General features: G+C 39.9%; 1 protein-coding gene across 7 annotated transcripts in view; it reads left to right on the top strand.

Annotated features, from left to right (window-relative positions):
* kdm6a (lysine (K)-specific demethylase 6A) overlaps nt 1-22,028 on the top strand; it is a 61,604-nt gene that overhangs the window by 23,102 nt on the left and 16,474 nt on the right. For 2 of the 7 annotated variants that reach the window (XM_055215601.2, XM_055215602.2), the window contains 12 exons: nt 5,672-5,726; nt 6,182-6,216; nt 9,096-9,189; nt 10,474-10,600; nt 10,759-10,857; nt 13,610-13,829; nt 14,081-14,215; nt 14,747-14,884; nt 14,968-15,033; nt 15,168-15,272; nt 17,735-18,124; nt 19,087-19,838. In XM_055215601.2, the coding sequence (XP_055071576.2) occupies nt 5,672-5,726; nt 6,182-6,216; nt 9,096-9,189; nt 10,474-10,600; nt 10,759-10,857; nt 13,610-13,829; nt 14,081-14,215; nt 14,747-14,884; nt 14,968-15,033; nt 15,168-15,272; nt 17,735-18,124; nt 19,087-19,838 (2,216 nt within the window). The other 5 variants (XM_055215604.2, XM_055215605.2, XM_055215607.2 and 2 more) reach the window with 4 other exon arrangements.

Genomic DNA, 22,028 nt, shown 5'->3' on the forward strand with positions numbered 1-22,028 from the left:
CGAAACCCTAGCAGGTTGCTCAAACAACAAAATCTTAAAAAAACGTACTTTAAATTCGCAAGAACTATAGACTAATACAGTAACAGGCTTAAATAACCCCAAAACATAAGTCCACTTACAGTTTTCACGGACATGCGTTTTATTAACTGGCTATCCTCCAGACATGATGGACCACGTCTTATCTCATTTCGGTTGTGTGGTGCCCTTGCACGCTCGCAGTGTGAAGCGTTCCTGCGCTATACTCGGAGATGTTTTATCAACTGGCTAGTTACCTCCAGACAGTGACGGTCCGGACCACGTCTTTTTTCTCATTTAGGCCGGGTGGCGCACGTCCCCGCTCACGGTGTTGCGTGTACGCGCTATTCTCCGAGATGCACTTGACGGCCTTTTGTACAGCAATCTTTTTTTATGACCTAGTTAAGGCGGTAGGGTTTCCAAGCTTAGGCGGGCCGCCTTAACTGAAATATGTTGCGGGAAACCCTGATTTTGTGTTACTTTAACTTATACATTCAAGTTGAAATTGTTTAACTTACTTTTTTAAAGCCAAAAACCTAAAATAGTAATTGACTTGCAAAACCTAGTTGTTTAAAATTCAAGCTGAATTTTTTTTACAGTTTTTTACGACAAGGATTATGAGTGAAAACGGTTCATTCTACATTAAAAACCAAAACTAATTTTTTTAAATCTGTGCATGCATGCACCAACATCTCTTAAAGACAAGTTGAGGTATGTAAAGTCCTGAACTTGTTGTTTTTTTGCGCAGCGTCTAAAGTTAGCTTATCTGTGATTTTTATCTCTCGAGAAAGTGTCTCTCTGCTCTTGCTGAAGCCATCAAGGGCATGAGAACGAGTGATTTTTACAGTGCTACATGCTCTTTTAGTGTGAGCGTATGTGCATGCTGAGCAGCCATCTGCGCTAAACTGCCTAATAAGGTAGAAAAAGAAACTCTACAGAGAGGATTTGCTGAAGCCTACTGACTTCCTGGTTTTTGGTCAAATTTCTGTCCTACCCCACTGCTTATTTGTGTCATTTAAAGTTTCTGTTTAGACCACAAGACCTGATTTTTATTCAGAAAATAATAGAAATGACCAACTTTTTAAGCCTAATAAATGTTACTTAAAGTAGGTAAAGTTTCCTGTCTTTTTGACAGAATGCCATGTGTAGTGCTTTGCCATTTGCACATTACAAAATATAGAATATCCATCTGAATTTTAAGTCGAAATTATGTTTCAAGCCATTGTAAAATGTTGTTAAACCCACACTTGTGTCAGCGTGATGTGTTCTGCAGCTATATAAATGCTGACATATTATGTGCACGCACAGCATCTGTTTGTTTTACTGAGATTGTAATAGTTGATTGAAATTGCCACTTCTGCTGCAGAAGCTGTCTGATTGTCTAGCACCTGTATTTAAATCTGAACCTAGAAACAAGAAATCATGGAGCATAACCTTTTTTAATCCTTCAGCTTCATGTAAGATTTCAGATTTTGCCTGACCCTGTTCATCACAACTGTGGTTGTTTCTAGGGCTGTGCAAAAAGCTGTATCGATAGTGTATCGATATTTCGATCTCTACTATCGATATTGTAAAGAACATCAAATCGCTCTGTGTGCGTCAAACGACCTCCTCTGCCGCTGCTGGAGTTGTCACTGTCCAGTTGTCTGCCATGTACGGCCATTCGGCCAATGTCTCAGAAGTTAGAGGGAGTGAGAAAAGGGCAGAAAATTTAAAAACACCTGCAGCTTTCAAAGAGCTGCAGGTGTTCAGCTCTAATTTTTACATTTTTGATAAAAAAAAGAAAATGCATTGCAGTGTATCGCAACATGCAACACATTGCATTGTATCGTGATACGTATCGTATCGGGAGGCCCTTGCCAATACCCAGCCCTAGTTGTTTCATCTATCAGTCATAGTCTTTTCTTGGCCAGAATAAACTTCTACAAAAAGTGGCTGCGTATACCTGTGTTCGCTCTGTCCAAAGAGTCCCAAAATAATATCAGAAATATCAGAATTTCTGCTCCATGCCATTTTCCAAGATGTGTAAATGCATGTCTTGCTCTACAAAGCAAGTGAACGGCTGAGCAATAATACGTGGCTTAACCTTTACATGCAGCACATCGTCCGCCTAGTGGGGAAGGGGCATCAGGGGCCTGTTGCCAGCCAGCTGATTACACACCGGCTCTCTGTGTCCCTCTTACGGGAATAAAGCAGGCACTCTGAAAACAAACAGCAGTGCTTTTTTTACTTGAATTCGGTGCAAATTCAGAAAAATGAGACAATACACTGTTAACTGTTACACAGTTACTACAAAACACGTGCCCGGGCATACAGCATAGATGGAGAGAACGGGTGTGTGTGGTAAACACTAATTCTAACCTTTCCTCAAGTCATGATAAACTCGATCAGCTGTCTTTTCTGTCAGTTAAATCTTATCGGTTGGGAGTTTTCAGTGAATCCAGCGCATCAAACACACGCACAAAACTCAGCTGTTTTTAAACAAACTATATCCATTGTTTAAAAAAAAAGATTGATCAAAAAATAATAATTGACAGATTAATCGATTATTAAAATAATCGTTAGTTGCAGCCCTACTCTCATCTGCGCTTATTTAGGATAATTTGCACTAACTTACCCCGTTTAGTAAATCTGTCCCTAAAAGGATTACTTTTTTTGCCTAGTGGTTTTTCATCATAGCTATATTTAAAGAGTAACTAAACCCTAAACCAACTTTTTTTAGTTAAGATCTGTAAGAATGGGACGTAAAAACATCTCAGTGCTGCTCTCTTCAGGTTGAACGGTGGCTACTGCAGTTGAATTTTCCTATTGGATGTTGTCGTACTATGTAGCGTAAGCGGTACGGCGTGACGTAAGCAGGTTCAAGCTCAGTTCGTCCCCTCTATCTCCGTTGGGGTCTGCCCACTTTTCTTGCTTTTTTCAAATATTGCCAGTGGGTGGAGTCAGGATCTGACCAGGGGACAAGTTACTCTTTTAGTTGATTCAAGATATTCTATGACCGTTATCATAATCATCTTTTATGATCGGATCCCGATCACCCTGTCGGCAATTGGCTGGCTGTACGTTATCCCTTAATACTGGGGTGTAGGTTTGGTTTGTCAGTCGCATGGTTGAATGCACTGCCTTGCAAAGCATAGTTTGCACGTACAAAGTATGCGTGGCTACAAAAAATCAGGGGTGCACATACAGTGCGCACATACTATTCTGATGATGAAACATAAGAATTTGGATAAAATAACAAGGTTACTAGTTTTGTTGCTGATTTCATTAATCACTTGGTGTTATAAAAAAAAAAGAATGGTGGGGAAAAATCTGAGCTTGAACTGAATCCAACAAGGCCAGAGCAAAAATCCTGATTGTTCATCCTTGTGCGTTGCTAACTGCATCCTGACCTTATTTCACCCTTGTGTCAGAAACAAGGTAACTGTTAGAGATGGAGAACTGCTGCAGGTCGAAACGTTAGACAAAGAAAGTGTGTTAGTATGATGCTCTGATACCTCTTCTAATTTCCCTTTCACGTCGTCTTCCCGGCCCTCTCTCTTGATATTCTGCAGAGAGGAAGAAAGCAAGCGGTAGGCGTATGGTTTGTGTGTGCGCAATGAAAAATGCCTAGAAGGTATCAAGTGAGAGAGCACAGCGTGTCATCTCTCAGCTGCTGGCATTGCTCTCTCTTGAATAGTAATCAGTGTTAGAGAGAGAGAGAGAGAGAGAGAGAGAAAGAGAGGGAGACACTGGTAATCCTGCTGCATTATCTACTTGCCAGTTGAGAGCCATAGAGAAAGAGAGAGCATGGAGGAGGCACAGTTGGTCATGGGAGACCATCTCAGCACTTGCTATGGTCAGTAATTCATTTTTTTGTTAGAAAATGTGTAATTCTTGTTTGTTGCAGGTGAAATGCTTTGATGCCAGTGATCAGATTATTTTATGTTTGACATTGACTGCTTGTTCATAGCAACACCCTCACTTCATTACAGACTGTCTGTGGAGCAATCACAATTATGAGTGTGGTATCTGTGTTAAGTGCTAATTTGATACTTGAATATCTTTTAATTGTGTTATAATGGAAAGTGGCTATATCATAAGTCCCCCAGTCCATTTTTATGTCTTTGAGGGTCTGTGTGTGCTGGTGAACAGGGCATTGTAATGCACAGCCACGTTCCTCAGTTGTTGCTATGCAGGTGGATGGATTTCCTCCAGGTATCTTCAGGCTAAAGGGTTTTAGGGTTTGGTAAAATATGTGGCACATGTTTTTTCACATATAGGATTGAATAGTCAGTAGTTTACTCATTTATTTATTTGTTAATTTTTGTACTCCTTTATGACAAGTCACTTGATTGATGGACAAAAAGAAGCAAGGGCAACACTGTCATGACCGCAACCTTAAAACTGACGCCATTATTCCGAGCGTGAAAAAGACCAGGCGTGACAGGGAGCGGGAACAACACACCCACTGATTTTAACCCTAGATGCAGTCTATGCCTCGCGCATTTAGGTCTTAGCAAGAGTCTAATGCTGCGTTTACACCAGCCGCGTTTGAGGCGTCAAAATCGCGTCTACTGCGCCTAGTTTGCCGATTGAACAGTTTGAATGCATTTTTTGCAGATTTTGCCTCTGACGCACGTCAAATGCTTGCTTTTTCCGCGCGTCTAGATCGAGGTAGACGCGCGGAAAAAGCAAGCATTTGACGTTTGTCAGAGGCAAAATCTGCTTCTTGTGGGAGGGGCAAGTGCTATGCGGTTGTCTGTTTGCAAGATGGCTGATGTTGATTTATCGAGAAAGTTACCGGTTTGCATTTGGTCACCTTACTATAGGGGGAAAATAGTACAAAAAAAGGTGGGAATGCTGCGGGTCGATAAACGTCACGTGACTCAAAAGTGAAATGAAACTTACCAGGTTTTCCGATGTCCTCACTGACACTCTTCCAAGCGAGGTCCTTTTTTTATTCCTGTCGTATAGCTCCGGTTGACTGCTCACGGACAATATCTAGCATTCCTTCATGTTAAATGAGTGACTCCGGGCGGGGCTGCTTGCCACAGCAGCAAGCAGGCTCCTGATTGGTTAACGCGGCGTGAAAATCCTCCAAAGTTCAAATTCTTCAACTCGGGTCTCAGCCGCAAATTTGCATCAAACGCAAAAAGCACCATTCGCGCATACCGTGGCAGACGCTCAATTCGCGCAAACTAGACACGCGTATGACAGGGAACGGCGTCTACCGGGTCGCGCTAAACGCCTCATTCGAGACCTCCAGACGTGCGTCAACTCGTCCTCACATTGACCTAACATTGAAATCACTCGCGCTTGACGCCTCTATCACGGCTGGTGTAACCACACAGCATAAGACACGCGCATTAAGTTCAGCCGTGTTACAAGCTCTCTCGCGCAAAGTGAAACCCACAAACCGTCTCATGCGAGGAAAAGCACGCAATGCGCAATCCCCAACTATCGTCATGAAAGCCTGCTATTGGCTATATGTCTGACGATCGTCGATACACTATACTATCTTGGTTTGGCTACTATCTAGATTATATGTTGGTGTGGCTTGGGCATGATTTACAAAAGGTCAATTCAAACAATGCTGTACTGAGAATTATATATGATATATTGAATGGTATTATCTATGTGTAATTAAATTCATCCTTGCTCTTTTTTCTTGTAGCATTTCCAGCTGGCTTTGATTGATTCCACACGCTGCACTTTGTCTAAGGCTGAAAGTAAGTGCCGCCCATACAGTCAATGACATTTAATCAGATCATTATATTAATTTTATGTTTAGTTATAAGAGGGTCTTTAGTAGTGAATTCAGATAGGAAGTGTTGTTTCCTTAACAGAGAGGATTTCAAGGGAAAAAGGTCAGCTTAGTATATCCTCAATATGATTTTTCTCCTCTTTTTGCAATTTCAACCCTGCCCGAGACTCCAGTTGTCAAGGTAACTGGATGATGGGATTCAGCAGTGTGTTGCCCTGCACACTGGCAGTAATGACATGCTTGAAGTGCACTAAGGGCAAGCTAATATTCTTCTCTGCGTGTGTCTGTACACCCATATGCTTTTTAATGCTCATGCCGAAACAGTGAAGACAAAGGATTTTTACCTTATATTAAATTTTCATGCATTAATTTTATTAGAAATAGATGTGCAGTACTGATTCCTCTCTTTTGTTTCCACAGTTCAGTTCCACATTGCTCATGTATATGAAATTCAGGTAAGTAATTTACTTTCTAATGTTTTATTTATAGATAGAAAGCGTGTTGGTATTTGTTTAAAATTAATTGAAAATTGTATGGTAAAGTCTCAATCTAATTTTGAGATTAGAAGCATTAAGTTTGATTTCACTTAATGTTAATTTCAACTAGAGCTGCTTATTTTTTCTAAATAATTCGACTAATTAGTCTAATTATTTATTTATTTATTTATTCATATATATATATATTTATTCATATATATATTCATTATATATATATATATATATATATAAATATATTATATATAAATATATATATATAAATATATATATATTAGGGCTGTCAAAATAAACGCGTTAATTACGCGTTAACGCAAATTCATTTTAACGCCACTAATTTTATTAACGGAGATTAACGCAACGCGCAATTTCTGTTTGACCCTTGGTCCAGCCCATAGTTGAATGAGCAGAGACGCAGGCAAATGTGACTCTCTCTTAATGAGTAAAAGGTTTTTATAGAAACAAGAACATTAAGCAAATCGTCTACCAAATCCAATGCTCTAAATGCTCGTTGGACATCTGATATGATCTTTATTTATACGTCTGAGAGGTGTAACGTTACCGTCCTCCTAATGCATAATCTAATACAAAAATGCGTCTCAATTCATTTTGGTTTCGCTTTTGTGCATGACTTATAAAATAGACTGCAGGACTTGCTTGATGTTAAAATAGTCATTAAGAGAGATAAAGTTCGGTACCTGATTAATGTTAAAGAGTTATTAAGAGCGACAAGACTCAAAAGCGATCCCCTCACGCTGACTGACTGATATCTGAAGCGCGTGCACACAGACGCGCAAGTGCGCGACCCGGATATATAGACATCTACACAAAATTACAGTTTTACAAATATCTGTTTTGATAAGAATTCACGCAGGTAGGCTCTATAATCTGTTATGTTTTAAGTAAATGTTTGGTTAACTGTTGGGTAAAACTATCTGATGTGTAACATTATATTAGATCACTTAGATTTTAAGCAGTCTGTCTCAATGTCAATCAAACAAAAGGAAAAAAAGTTGAACATACATTGATGATGTTTTTGCTTTGTGTGTGCTAAATCTATTAGTTTTACCAGTGATTTTAAGGTATTGATGTGGTAATATAATGTATGGATGTGGACATTTTTGTGGTAATTTGACTCTTTCAACTTCAAACACGTGTAGTTCTGTCATATTTTGTTATATTTCAACAAATCATGCATTGTTCTATGTTTTAATAGAGAATGTCAAAATATGAACAACTATTTTTTTTTAAATTTGCTCATTCCGACTCAACTTGCCAGCACAGGTCACAAATGATGCAGCAGCAAACAAAAATGGAGAAAGAAAAATCTTCTGAAAGGAAAATTCATATACAAAACAATGGCTGGTGATTCTGTTAAAATGTAAACAGGCTGTTGTTAACATACATTTGCATAAAGCATCTATATATGTATATATGATTTGAATATTAAAAACCTGAAAAGTGTTAAATTAGGGTAAATTTAGAATGGATAAAAATGTGCGATTAATTTGCGATTAATCGCAGTTAACTCATGAAATCATGCGATTAATCTAGATTAATTTTTTTAATCTATTGACAGCCCTAATATATATATATATATATATATATATATATATATATATATATATATATATATATATATATATATATATATATATATATTATAATTTATTATTATTGTTATTATTATTATATATTGCGTCAGTCTCGCTGCTCATATTAAACAAATCCTCGGCTTGGTTCTAAAATTATGTTTCCCAGTTATGAAATCCATAGATTTTAGGCAAGGCAAATGTTATAAAAACAAGGATTCAATTGTGGGATGCATTTATTTTGGGAACCACAAGCATAATCTCACTTAATGACTTGAATTCTGGGGTGAACTAGCACTTTAACACTGCACACGGCAGGTCTAAATTTAAAAGATAAAACTGAAAATCAATTTCTCTGAGTTTTTTTGCAGACTTCTAGGACTTGATATTTTGGTGTGTAAATGTTTTTTAAAGAAAGCAGCTCATGGAGGTGACAGGGCAATGTTGTTGTTGTTCCTGGGTTTTTTCTATGCTCTGAGTTTACTCCTTTTGCACAAACTTACCCTCATGATTGATAGATTTGGTCCTAGGGCACTTCCTTTACATCAAGTGTATTCACTCACCACCCAATCACCCCCTCTTCCCTTATGTTTTGCAACAATTTGCCTTTAATTTCTCTCCTCTCTTTTCACCCATTCAACTTTTTCTACTAGATATATCGAGTGGTTCTTATCCCACCTTGACTTGTGTTAAAATGCAAAGCTAAATTCAGTTATGCATTGTGCATATACTTATCCTTGTAGCAAAAGTTAAGCACCCATAAACAATGACAGATACACTAACCAGCCCGCTAGTGACTGCTTTTTACAACCGGTTGAATTTATTGTCTACCACACACACAGATGAGATGGCTATCATGTTGTTAGACCCTTGTGTTCCTCTGCTAATACCTTTTTGTGAGGCTCTGGTGGTCAGCCATAAGCTCCACCAAAGACCCACGTCAAGGTCACCAAAGAAAACAAACACCAGTTCTGCAAGTGCTTCTCAAGTTACACTGATACAGAGCGTGTCTGTGTTTGTCCGACTTGTTAAGTCTAGTCTGGTCTGGCCTGTCCTAGACTGACCCTCCCCCTATATGTGTGTTTGTCTGTTTTCTCCTGTGTCTGGAATGGTCAGGGAAGTCTTTTCTATCATCCTGCACTTATGCAACTGTACATTCTGGGGTCCTTTGTGTTCACCCGGAGGGGCCGTTAATGCGCTGACCCTTTTGTCAGCTAAAACGTTTCTCTCCTTTCTGTCTGCCTGCAGAAGAAATACCGCATCGCAAAGGAAGCCTACGAGAGTCTGTTACAAACAGAGAATCTTCCAGCACAGGTGAAGGCAACCACGCTTCAACAATTAGGTTAGTGTCGGTTTTTACTTGCTTCATGTTTATGCTTTACTGGGATCACATGGAAATAGTAGAGGATTTATAATTGTGTTTTCAAGGCATTGTTGTATATTGCTTGAAACGTATTTTTTTCTGCTTTTTGAAACCAACAGAATTGTGTTGAGTAATTAAAATATGGTTAAAAGTAGAACTTAGAATAGTGCGGTCTTATTGTTAAATGAAGGCTCTATCAAATTGATAAAAACTAGATTTTGCATAATTTGTGCAACGGTGACAGATGCCATGCAGTGTTGTGAATCCTATTTTTAAATGTTCATATAGTGCTATCATAGTCCAAAAATATTTTCCCAAAAACAGCATGCCCAAATGTCCTTTTTTTTCTGGAGCGTGTCCTAGATTTCCAAGGTGTGCAAACTTGTCTTGGACGAGAACTGATGATAAATGAGTTGATTGCTTTGGGGTGTGTCCTCATGGTTACAGATCTGTGCTAAAACTGATCTGTATCTTCAAAATATTCACAATTTGCCACCATTTACCACCCAGTTCACCTACATGGGGACCTTTTTAAATTTGTAAAACTGCATCTGTTAAAGGGGTTGTTCACCCAAAAATTAAAATTCTGTCATTTTCGCTAATGTTTTTACAAACCTGTATAAATTTGTTTGTTATGATGACTACAAAGGAAGCTATTTTGAGAAATATTTGAAACCAAAACCAATCATAATCGCCATGACTTCCATAGTAGGAAAAAGAATACTACGGAAGTGAAAATTCATTTGATTAAAGAATGCAAGTGGTGAGCATGAATCCTCAAGCAACACTGTTTCATCTTCATCAAGCTGAGCTGCTTTCTTTCACCAGTCCAAAAAGAAAACAAAAACAGCTGCCATAAAACCATTGCCACGTTGCCCCTGCAATTGTCGGCTATGGTCTGGTTGCTGTAGCAACGGGTCCCGAGTGCACACGCTTGCCACAGGTGTTAAGATCAGTGTCTCACAGAAACTGGGCCACATGGGGAAGTTCTTTGTCTACACGGTCTCATTCCCCTTAACAGTCTTTGGCTCGGTAGGAAGGGTAAAGGGAGAGTGTTGTTTGGGAAGCTGCTGGTGGTATTAGTACTTGGCCCACTCCCTACCCTGAAGACAAGAAGCGCAGACCATTTGCTGCTTTTATTGAGGGACAGTGTAACACTACAACTGCGGCTCAGTGTTGGAGTGAGAGTTTTTGGTGGATGATGCCGTTGAGGTTGAAAATGCAGTTTGTGTTTTGATCTCTGGTTTCCCATCGTCCCCTCAGGCTGGATGCATCACACAGTCGAACAGCTTGGAGACAAAGCCAACAAAAACAGCTATGCCATTCAGTGTCTGCAGAAGTCGCTAGAAGCAGACCCCAATTCGGGACAGTCTTGGTACTTCCTGGGCAGGTAAGCAAAAATGAATGCCTTGCATTATTGCCATTTATTATCTAGCATCCTAAAATAGTACTTTAGTTATTTAATATATTGCTTTTTAGTTTTAATCATCGCACCTTAATCATCTTTGTTAAAGTTTATTTTCTGTAATCTTGCTCTTTTTCATGCAGGTGCTACTCGAGTATTGGGAAGGTCCAAGATGCCTTTATATCTTACCGACAGTCTATTGATAAGTCAGAGGCCAGTGCAGATACATGGTGCTCAATTGGGTAAGCTCTAATTTTAAATCTCCCATAACTGTGGGTTCACACCAGCCTCGTTTGAGGCGTCAAATTCGCGTCTACCGTGTCTAGTTTGCCGCTTGGACATTTTGAGTTTACTCGCTTCATTTGCGTGTGAAAGCTGCACGTGACATTGTAGTCATCGAGAATTCACGTCATGGAAGGGGCTTCTGCAACTCCGCTCGCTTTCTGTAATCGCGTCACAACTAGACCACGCTCCTGATTGGTTAACGCGGCACGTTTTTCCGCCGAAGTTAAACATTTTCAACTAGCGTGGTTCCCGTGACAACGCTCAATTCGCACCATTAGACGAACTAGACTTTACATTGACTTAACGTTGAAATTATTCGCGCTTGATGCCTCTACCGCGGCTGGTGTGAACGCAGCATAACACACTCTGATTCTGCGTATCTGATGTTAATCTGGAGTACCTATAGAGTAGTATTACATCCTTCCTATCTCAGAAGAGTCTTTAGTTTTATCAGATTTATAAAAGACAGATCAGCTTTACTGATTCTTTCGATAACGTGCGAAAAAATTCAGAAGGAGTTACTAGCTGCGGGAGGAGCGAGTCACGAGTCATGCAACACTTTATACAACACTGACTGGATAACTTATGATTCACTACTTTTTATATAATGTTTATATAATCTGCACTTACGCGCCTATTTCCAACATAACACATCAGTCTTACTTACCGCATGCAACTCATGACCCGGTTAAGACTTTTCAGTGAAATCCAGCGTCAAACAAACACACACGCAAAACTCCACTGCAATCCCAGATAAATAAACTATATCCATTGTTTCCATAATGCTGGCTTTCTTCTCCTTACATCCAAAAACACACTTCTTCTTTTGTGCCATTGTTGAGTTTTGATATAAAACAAAACTGTTGCGTCAAGTAATCCCTGTAACTTAGGGTCTTCGGTTCTCGCTCTCCCGCTGATTGACGTGTGGGCGTGCTACTCTGGGGAAATTGCCCATAAAAAGAAGTGATATGTATGGCTTACCCCTGCAACTTCAGCTAGACCCGTATTCGGAAAAAAACTTTCCGAAACTTGTACGAACCCTGGCAAAGTGCATTTGGCACAGAAATACTCTGTAACTAGCCTGACGTTGCCATACTCAATTCTAGTCAGAATTTGAGTCTGATACCGCTCCATTGAGCTATAATTATGAGGCGTGTCTCAAGCGAAAAATGCCTCTGCACTCAATTGGATAGACCTACGACCAATCAGAGCAACCGAGTGTGTAACGTATGTTGAAATTACGTCTTTGCAGCCTGACCGAACTGGTAGTTATTTCGCTACAATGACACTAACATTGTGATTATACCGAGTTAGCGAATGTACATCAACACCTATTATGTTTACAACATTTCGTTTATTTCACAACATGAAGTATTTACTAAGTCATAGAGTAAGACTATCTTTTAACATTTGTACGTTAGGTGAACTTCATCCACGACGATACCCATTACGTTTGCTTGAAAATATTGGAGCCTAGCATGTCCCTTGACTTATTCAGCAACCACGATTCCGGGCTTCCGAAAAGAAGCTGGCAACGACCGCTAATTAAATCCATCTCGTCGTGCACGCTGAGTTGCATCGCCGTGATAACGTTAGCCATTTCAGTTGCGACCAACTTTTGCCGAATAGGACATCAACAAATGCCCTGCTCGCGTTTCTCTGTTACTCTTTTAAAATCAATGCTCTGTCGATATCTTTTAGTATAGACTCAATGTCAGAATCCACACATCTGAACTCTACAGCGGCAGCCATTCAACACACGCGCTCTTTGGTGACGTGGTTCATTACGTTACTGTTGATTATCTGTCCATCATCGTATAAAGCCCGCCCTGACAATTTGATTGGTTCGACCAGCATTTGTCCTAAAATAGTAGCTCCTCAACGCAGAAACCCCAGACCCATCTTCCCGTTTACAAAATCTTGTGGGCGGGGCTAAGATGGGCTGGCACCCAGGCTACTCTGTAACATGTTCAACTGCTTTTTTGACACTTTGCATTTTTTAGCATGAGGAAACCAACTCTTAAACTGTGTTAATAAGCCAGAATGCATGATATACCATAGAACCCCACCCCCTTTAATAGATGTTGATTGTCAGGTACTCCTGCATTACTTCTATTTATTGCTTTGTTTTTGCACACACAAATTGAGATGCAAACATTTTATTTTGTGAGCCTGTTTTCTTGGGTGGAAGTGGGGTCATGGGTCTGTTGCTTTCTTAGGCTTTGTCTGTTTAGCTCTCAGGGGAGAAACAGAAATCCTCTTGAGTCTAGACATTTAAAGCATTGTCTATCACATCAGAGTTGTATAAAGGTCTTACATTTGCATTTATGTGTTTTGGCAGATGCTTTTATCCAAAACGTCTTACAGTGCATTCAAGCTGTACATTTTTTTTCCTAGTGTGTATATATAGTTCGCTTGGGAAATGAACCCACAACCTTTTGCACTGCTAATGCAATGCTACACTACCTAAGCTACAGTAACACCTTTATAGACGCCTAACAATATCTAATGTTTCACTTTTTAAAATAATCAAAATCAGAGTCCTGCAACGGGTCAAATACCCGCATAAAAGTGTCTAAAACGGGTGGATTGTGACATTTTTAAAATTCACGTGCGGAAATGTGGGCGGATAATTAACTCTGTGCATGCAGCTAGTAGCGCGAATGTGCAATATTTGTATGTTGACCCCTTCTCTCTGCTTTTCCCCAGTGTATTGTATCAGCAACAGAACCAGCCGATGGATGCACTTCAAGCGTATATCTGTGCGGTGCAACTGGACCACAGCCATGCAGCTGCCTGGATGGACCTAGGCACGCTCTACGAATCCTGCAACCAGCCACAGGATGCCATCAAGTGCTACATCAATGCCACATGCAGCAAATCTTGCAGCAACATCCCAGCTCTGACAGCGCGCATTAAATGCCTCCAGGTAGATAGATGACGACATTGTCAGGAGAGGAAGTACACATTGCGTTTTATTTTTGTCATTCCTTGCAGAAGATCGCATGCATAATTTCCTGCCAGTTCTGTTTAATCACATCCTTCTGTGTGTCATGCTTGCATTGGCACTGAAAATATGATTTCCATTTTCATCTGTGATTTGATGCATACTATCATTGCATTAACTCAAGGTTAGCAGAATCCCACAATGAACATGTTTTCTACGCAATCTTTTTCTAGGCTCAGTTGTGTAATCCTCAGCAAGGTAGTTTACCAAGTAAAACTAAAATGCTCCCTAGTATTGAGGAGGCATGGAGCCTACCAATCCCAGCAGAGCTCACCTCAAGACAGGGAGCACTCAACACAACACAACAGGTGAGAACAGATGAGCAAGATAAGCCGGTAGACGCTCTTAAACCATCTAATGGTTTAGACTACTAGAATGATCTATTAGTGGTAGCTTAGACTTTATTGGTTTTGTGAGACGGAAGTGTATCTGCGTGTGGTAAGGTCGGACATTCGTGTTAATTAAGTACCACATAAAGGTCCTTAATTTCCAATCATGCAGAACAATGTTGTTCTCAACATTGATTCTGGAGAATAATCTTAAACTGTTAAGGTTTAAAGTTATTTCATCTGGTTCATTAGACCATAGCACTCATCAGCACACATCATCCATTATTTCACTGATTTCAGAGAACCATTTTAATTATTGTAATATTATTTATATACCTCAGTACAAATGAGAAAATTGGCATATTGTTTGTTTTGTTCTGTTTTGGAGTGTCGCAAAACGCACTTTACAACGGAAAATATGTAACCTGTTTAAAGATTACGCTTTATAAAGTTTATGCACATATGGTTGGACAGTTAAAAGATCTGCAGTTGTTTATCTGTTATCAATAGCAAACCTGCAAAGCTCATCAGAGCAACGAAGCCCAGTCTCAGATTCCAGGCCAGTCTCTTCTTCCTAACGCGCTCTCTGGCCAGACGGACGACCAATCCAGTCCAGCCAAAAAAAAGAGGACTGCCAGTCCAGCCAGGGTACTTAAGGCATAACCTTTTAGTTTGTTGTTTGTTAAATATGCTACTGGCTTGCATATTTATGGATTTCTTGTCGCATGCAGAATTTGCCAGATGATCCAGGTCATCATCAAATTCCTAACTGCAGTTTAACCCCCCAGAAGCTTCAGGTTGGTAATCGCTTAAATAGTGTGACTGGAAACCGGTTCATTTTGCACCAAATTGATTTGATAAATTGAGCTGTGAAAGCTGTCTAGTTATATTATGTGATTTTTTTTTTCCCTCTCTGTGCTTGTATATACAGCTCCTGGAACACTTACGGAGCAACCGGGCCAGTTTGAAGCCAATGCAGCTTCAGATGCTGGAACAGTTGGAAAAGCAGCTCAGTCTCGTGCAACAAAATCAGCAGGTATATATGCAACACATGGTGGTGTGTCGTGAGTCCTACTTGTGTCCAATACAATTGGTCATACAGGTGTCACTCTGTATTCAGAGTCTTTACCTACAGCGCTTTTCCATTGCATAGTACCCCACGGTTTGGTTTGGGTCGAGTCCGCTTACTTTTTGGAGCTTTTCCACGGGGTGCAGTACGTAGTACAAGCAACCCGAGGTGATACCAAAACGTGATGCAAAAACACTGTAGATCACTGATTGGTCTGAGAGAATCGTCACTACCAGCATCATCCTTAAAATGTAAAAGATTAGCTGTTACTTGGCGTCCTCGGTTCTCGCTCTCCAGCTGATTGATGTGTGGGCATGTTTTTCTGGGGTAAGTGCCCATAAAAAGAAGTGATATGTATGGCCTCATGCTAGCTTGCGCTGTCTCGAGTAAACCTATTGTTATCTGTGCTTTGCTGTAAGTTCCCAAACTTCTTTTTAGCAATAAAAACTTCACAGGTTGTGAATCAGGAACACCATAACAGTGTTTTTTTTTCAGACTTGCAGTTTGTGGCTGCACATTGCGACGCGCACACCCGCATATATGCTTTAATGCAACTTAAAGGTACACCGTGGAACTTTTTGGCCACTAGGGGGTGCTAGACATGTATTTTTCACGCCTAGCGCCCCTAGAGGCCACAAGCGCCGCAGCACTGTCGCAGAGGAAAAGAACTGGCCAACCTTAAAACTAAACTAAAATCTAAGCCTTTAAAACGCTAAACGATCAATATTTTGAGGCATCAGGGAGAAACACAGTCATGTTACAACTTTCTGATGAGGAACTCGTGGAAGAAGCCATTTCTCAATCTGAAGGTTGCATCCTTCGGATGTCGTATTTCTACGCTGCATACGTCATCAAGACTGTCTTATTTCAGAATATTGACAATTATAAAGTTGACTATTATTGTTAGTTAATCGTAAATTGTTGTAATATGCGTATGACTTGCGAATGTAATGCCCAGTTTACCTTAATAAACCAGGCTTGATGACGTATGCAGCCTGCATATTTGACCTCCGGAGGCTGCAGCCTTCCAATTGAGAAACGACCAGAAGTATTTCCTTGCCTTTTTCAAAACAAATATTGTTGCATCGTCCCTCTCTCCCTCGCCACCAGGATTTTCCGCAATGGTGCTCGTTTTTCCTCTCTTTTGTGTGAAAATTGTCGCTCCAAATCCAGTAAACCGATGTGTTTAGGTCTGCCGCTTTGTAATACGTCACGCGAGTGACAGCGGAACGCAGCAAATGAGTAAGAGAGAAGAGAGAAACGCTCGGATCTGATTGGTGAGTGAATAGGTTTTGGTTTTACACTGTGTGAGTTTGAGAAAGTTTGACTGACTTGCTATAGCATCCTGGATTGTAATGTAAATACCATAGACAGTAAAAGAAAGGTAAATACGTGAACACGTGAATGCAGCATCTGAATACAGGGAACTATATGCAAGATAATCGCCGTCATTTAAAAAGAAGATCGCATTTATGTATGAATCAAGATCGTGAGTTTATATAAAAAAATTGCCTTAAAAGGGATTCGAACCCGACCGCCCGTGTCATAGGTCCGTGATACTTACACGGTGCCACAGAATCACATAATAGAAGTTGCTCTCTACACTCCTTATGTAGCCTCCAGCAAAATTCACGTAAAAAATTTTTTTGTGGAGGAAGTGACGTATGCCGTAAAGCAGTCGAATTTTGTAGCTTTTTTGTGCTCTGGTTACTACCCGAAACCCTAAGTTTTAAAGTACGAGTAAAAGCGATACAGACCCCGTCAGGCTATGGTAGACATATCATTCAAAGTCGATGTACTATCACAAGGGTCTTGAAAATGTATTATGAAGGTTGAAAAACTACATGGTGTCGCTTTAAATGAGGCTCAGCGGAGCGCATCGACCAACGCCACAGGTGTTTGTACAGGGTGTCCGCGGGGTTTTAAAAAGTATTAAAAAGTGATAAATCAAAATTGTCAAATTTAAGGCCATTAAAAGTGTTAAATTTGGTCTCAGATGTATTATTTTTTTCCAAATTAGGTATTATTTTTTCAGACTATCAGAGGTGTCATATTCTAAGTCATGGGGTACTATGCAATGGAAAAGCGCCATTATTGGATGACCGGTTGAATCTGTAAAGGTGGGGTGCATGATCTCTGAAAGCCAATGACATTTGAAATCACCTTAACAAACATGCCCCTACCCCAATAGAATCTTGACCTTCTTTTGATAGACCCGCCCCACACATACGCAACCCAGGCAACTGTGTCGTTTAGTAGACAACCCCTTACTGCTGATTGGCTACAAGTGTGTTTTGGTAGTCGGCTCGACTCCCTTTTCCAAAGTGTTTTTCAAAAATCACCCACCCCGCCTCTAATTGCATTGCATCAAATATACAACTTTGCTAATTAATATATGCTGTTAAAGAACCCTCTTACTCTTTCAACAGATGAGATTGAATGCTATGAGTCAAATACGGCCCAATTTGTCCAACGGTCCTGTTGCAGACTCATCACTGCCTACGAACTCTAATTCCACATCTTCCCCTCACCACCCCTCACACATCGCTTTGTCCCAAGCACCCTCTTCTCATTCACGATGCGCTGCTCAGCCAATAGCCAACGGACCTATCCCTGCAAGCCCTGCCCCATGCAGCACAGCTGGAACTCTGGGTAACACAGATGCTGTCTCTGTGGGCAATAATCACCTCCCAAGATTGGGGAGCAACGGAAACGTGCCTTACTCGCGGCAAAACGCACTACCTCAAAACTGCACAACCCCCACCAGCGGCAGCATGGATGATGAATCGTGGAAAAGCCAACACATCAACTCCTCTCAGGTGAGATGAAGTGGCCCGATGTGTTTAAACATTGAAATAATGTACATATAGCATTGCATTAGCAGCACATAGGTCATGGGTTTGTTTCCAAGAAACACACATACTAAGAAAATGTATGCACTTTAATTGGCTTTAGGGCTGTCACAATGATTAAAGGAACAGTATGTAGGATTGTGGCCAAAACTGGTATTGCAATAACAAAACTTGTGGCTAAAACTGGTACTGCAATCACCCAACCGATGGCCAATACACAAAATGACAACATAAACATCAGTTGAGGGCTGCAACTCCATTTTTAAATGACAATATCCTGGCCAGACCACTGTTGTCATTGATATAAGTATTTGAAATGAAAATGATTTCTTAATGTCTAGTGACATATCAGGGTCATTTTATGATTAATTGATATACATTTCTTACATACTGTTCCTTTAAATAATCGCCTCATCGCGATTGTTTGACTTAATCGAAATTATTTCAGATCACCGCAATGATTGCACATCTCCCTAAAAAACAAAAGGGGGAGCTGCAGCGCCTGTATAAATGAGACATTATCAGATTACTTTAAAAATATGTGTTATGTGTATTAATATTTACTGCCAGGTAAACTTAAAATATTTAATTTAAATAATCACAACAATATGTGAAAATTATTTCAGAAATAAACAAAGAAAGTATGAGAATTAAATGTTAAAGCAATAAAACAGACAATTAATCGTCATAATCGTCAAAGCACTAAAACAGACAATTAATTGTCATAATCGCCACAATTTATAAGACAATTAAGGATGCATTGATGTAAATGTAAGGCTGTTTGCAGTATGCAAATTTTAAAATATTTTTTCAAATGTTTTTTTTAGTTTATTCAAACAGGTGGTCTTAAGTTAGGATAGATAAATAACAGTTAATCCATATTAAAATCTAATCCAGCACCTCCTTTTATTTTTTTATCTTAATGGCAGGGGCTTCAGAAAAGTCCGGGTTCGTGTTCAGCAGGTCCTAACGGCGAGCAGCCTTTATCTTCCGCTGGGACTTCCCAGCCTACCCCGGCGACCGGCACTGGCGTTCCAAATCAGGCTGGACATCCGGCCACCGCCAGCAACACGTTAGAGCAGGAGTCCAGTCACAATCACCTCCCCTGCCCCAGCCCCTCTCACTCTGCTACCTCAGGTGGACAGCAAGGCACGGTGCAAACCAAAGAGAGCAAGCCTTCAGGAAACGGGCATTCCGCGGGGACGCCCGACAGCACTGCCACTGCAGAAGGACTGCCTAATCACGTCCATCAGGGCCAGGCAGACGCTGTTGAGGCGAAACCCCGCTCACCAGGTGTACTTAGTTCAGACAATCCTCAGCTCTCTGCCTTGTTGATTGGAAAAGCCAATGAAAGTAATAATAGTAATGATGGTGGATTGGTGGCTGCCGGCACAAAGGTTAACAACATTCACCCGAGTCATAAGCCACAGGAGAACTCTGTGGCTTCTTCTCCTTGTTCCGCAATGTCTACGGCGTCACCTTCACCCAAATCTGCAGACCACCACAGCGCCCATAACAGCCTTAACAGCCCCACGCTCAACGGCAAAGGTCTGGAGGACTCTCGGAGCCCCTTAAAGGTGCCATCTCCACTGGTTTGCCGTAAACAGACCCCTCCTTCATTCACACCGTGGTCCTCTGTCTCCATCTATCCCAGTTCTAGTGAAGTGCTTAAGGCATGCAGGTAAGTTGTTTATCCCAACCTTTATCTGATGCATGCTTTCATCTTGCAATATAGTATCAATAAGTTGAGTTTCTGTGTAATACACAGCAGTTTATATTATGCAGGTACTCCTTGTCTTCAGTGTGATCTATGATTATTGTTTTCTTCACACATCAAAAACAAAATCTGATTTATGTAAAGTAGTAAAACATGGTATGTTTTATGATTTAGCCTCCAAATCCACCAGAGACAAATAGCACAGTTGGCAGATTTTGAAATGTCCATCCTCCTCGTCTCACAGGGTTTTTTGCAGTAAAGTGTTTACTGCTCGCTCTGCTTTGTCAATTCTCTTTTGAAAACGTCCCGGTCTACTCCCATAGAAAATAATTTATAAGCGGCTGCTTACTCTGCACCCCAAGACATTGTTTGGTTTGGTTATTTGAGTACCTGGATCATGATCCGCTGTTAAAAGCCATGTGAATATCAAACTTGTGTAATTTTGCTTTTATAGGGTTTGTTGCTTATATTACTCAATGCTAGGGATAATAATCATGTGAAATCATAAAAATCACTTTGAGCCCATGGTGCAGTCATTTTTTTTGCTCTACTCCTGATGCTGTGGAAGGTTTGTTACCTGTTATTTCATGTTTCATTGCACTAACCAATGTTAACAAAATTTAACTTTATTGTATAGTGTTAAACACTTCATAATTATGTTATTTTATAATGGTAGTTCGTTTAATGGTTGTTTGTTTTATCCTCTTATTAAATATATGAAGGGGCTGTTTCCCAGACAGGGTTTTTAGGTTAATCCAACACTAGGCCTTATTTATAATAGGTAATTTAACTCTTTCACCGCCAGCATTTTTCATGATTTTCACAAAATGCTCCTTTTTAAATATATAAACATACAATATATGAATTAAAAGAACAGACCCTCTGCTTTCAAACAAAAAAATTTGTTTCATCCTACCTTCATGTGTTCTGTTTTTATCACCTCTCAAATATGTGTAGGTTTCATCAAAAGCACAAAATTTTGAGCAAAAGGCTGAGATAATTCCATTTTTGTGAAGGACTTTTGATAGAGATCAGATGCAAAGCGTTCTTTAAAACATACACGGACATACAGCTGTTTGCCCTAGGGCAATACTTCCGGGTTTTATAAGTTGCGGAATAGCGCCACCTGGTGTATAATAGCATATTGCAGATTGACGAGATAACTCGTCAATGGTGGGGAAAGAGTTAAAGGAAAAAAAAACAAGTTTTTCAATATTTTACTATGTTCTTACCTCAACTTTGACCTCGGCGTGCAGTAACATCATCACTCCTAACTACTCCCCCTCTCGCTTAAACTCAAAAGAGGGGTAGTAGTCAAGAGTGATGATGTTACTGCTTTGTTCGAAGTACTGCAAAATAAGTGGCATTCAATATAGTTATAATTTTTTGTCCGCTTAAAAAAATTGCCACGTTTTATTTTGTGCCACCATACTTACTCATGTAACTACTCGTCTTTAGTGTTTGGTGGCTTTAAATTTCATCCCTGTTTGGATCCCAAGGAATGCATGGGGCTAGGCTAAATGCTAACACATTCACAACACGCTGTACGAAGATTAAGTGCATGCATTGAAAAAGATAGGGATTTATTAATTTGTCTAAGTTGAGGTAAAAACATTGTAAAATATTGAAAAACTTTGATGTTTTCCTTTAAGAAGTTTTTACAAACATACTTTACAATTAACACTACAGGTGTGCATTTTAAGACAAAACAATGTCACTAATATATGTTAAAACTAGTCAGGGCAAACATACATTTTAGTCTAGGACTAGGATAAACCCTGTCGGGAAAAAAACGCCCCGAACAGCTCAGATGCAAAACCCTTTAAGTGCATCTGATATGTTTTCTTGTAAATTAGCATTTTTCTAGACTTTTAATGAATTCTGCCAACAAACCTGTATTTTTTAAATAGAGATCGCGTTTAGCGTCTTTTCCATCTGAGCTCCTCATATATTGTTTGTGAATTTACAACACTGTTAAATTAAGCTATTCTAGAATTTTAAAAAGACATCAAAAAGTTGCACTACCAATCATTTCAAAGACCAAACGGAAGAAAATGCCAAGCAGCGTCAAACCTGTCTATTTTTGCACAACTGGATTCTACCTTCACCGTTTTTAGCTTCAAGAAATTTCAGTGAGTGAAATTTTGACCCCTG

Source organism: Misgurnus anguillicaudatus, chromosome 17 (assembly GCF_027580225.2).
Source record: "Misgurnus anguillicaudatus chromosome 17, ASM2758022v2, whole genome shotgun sequence".
Lineage (NCBI taxonomy): Eukaryota > Metazoa > Chordata > Actinopteri > Cypriniformes > Cobitidae > Misgurnus > Misgurnus anguillicaudatus.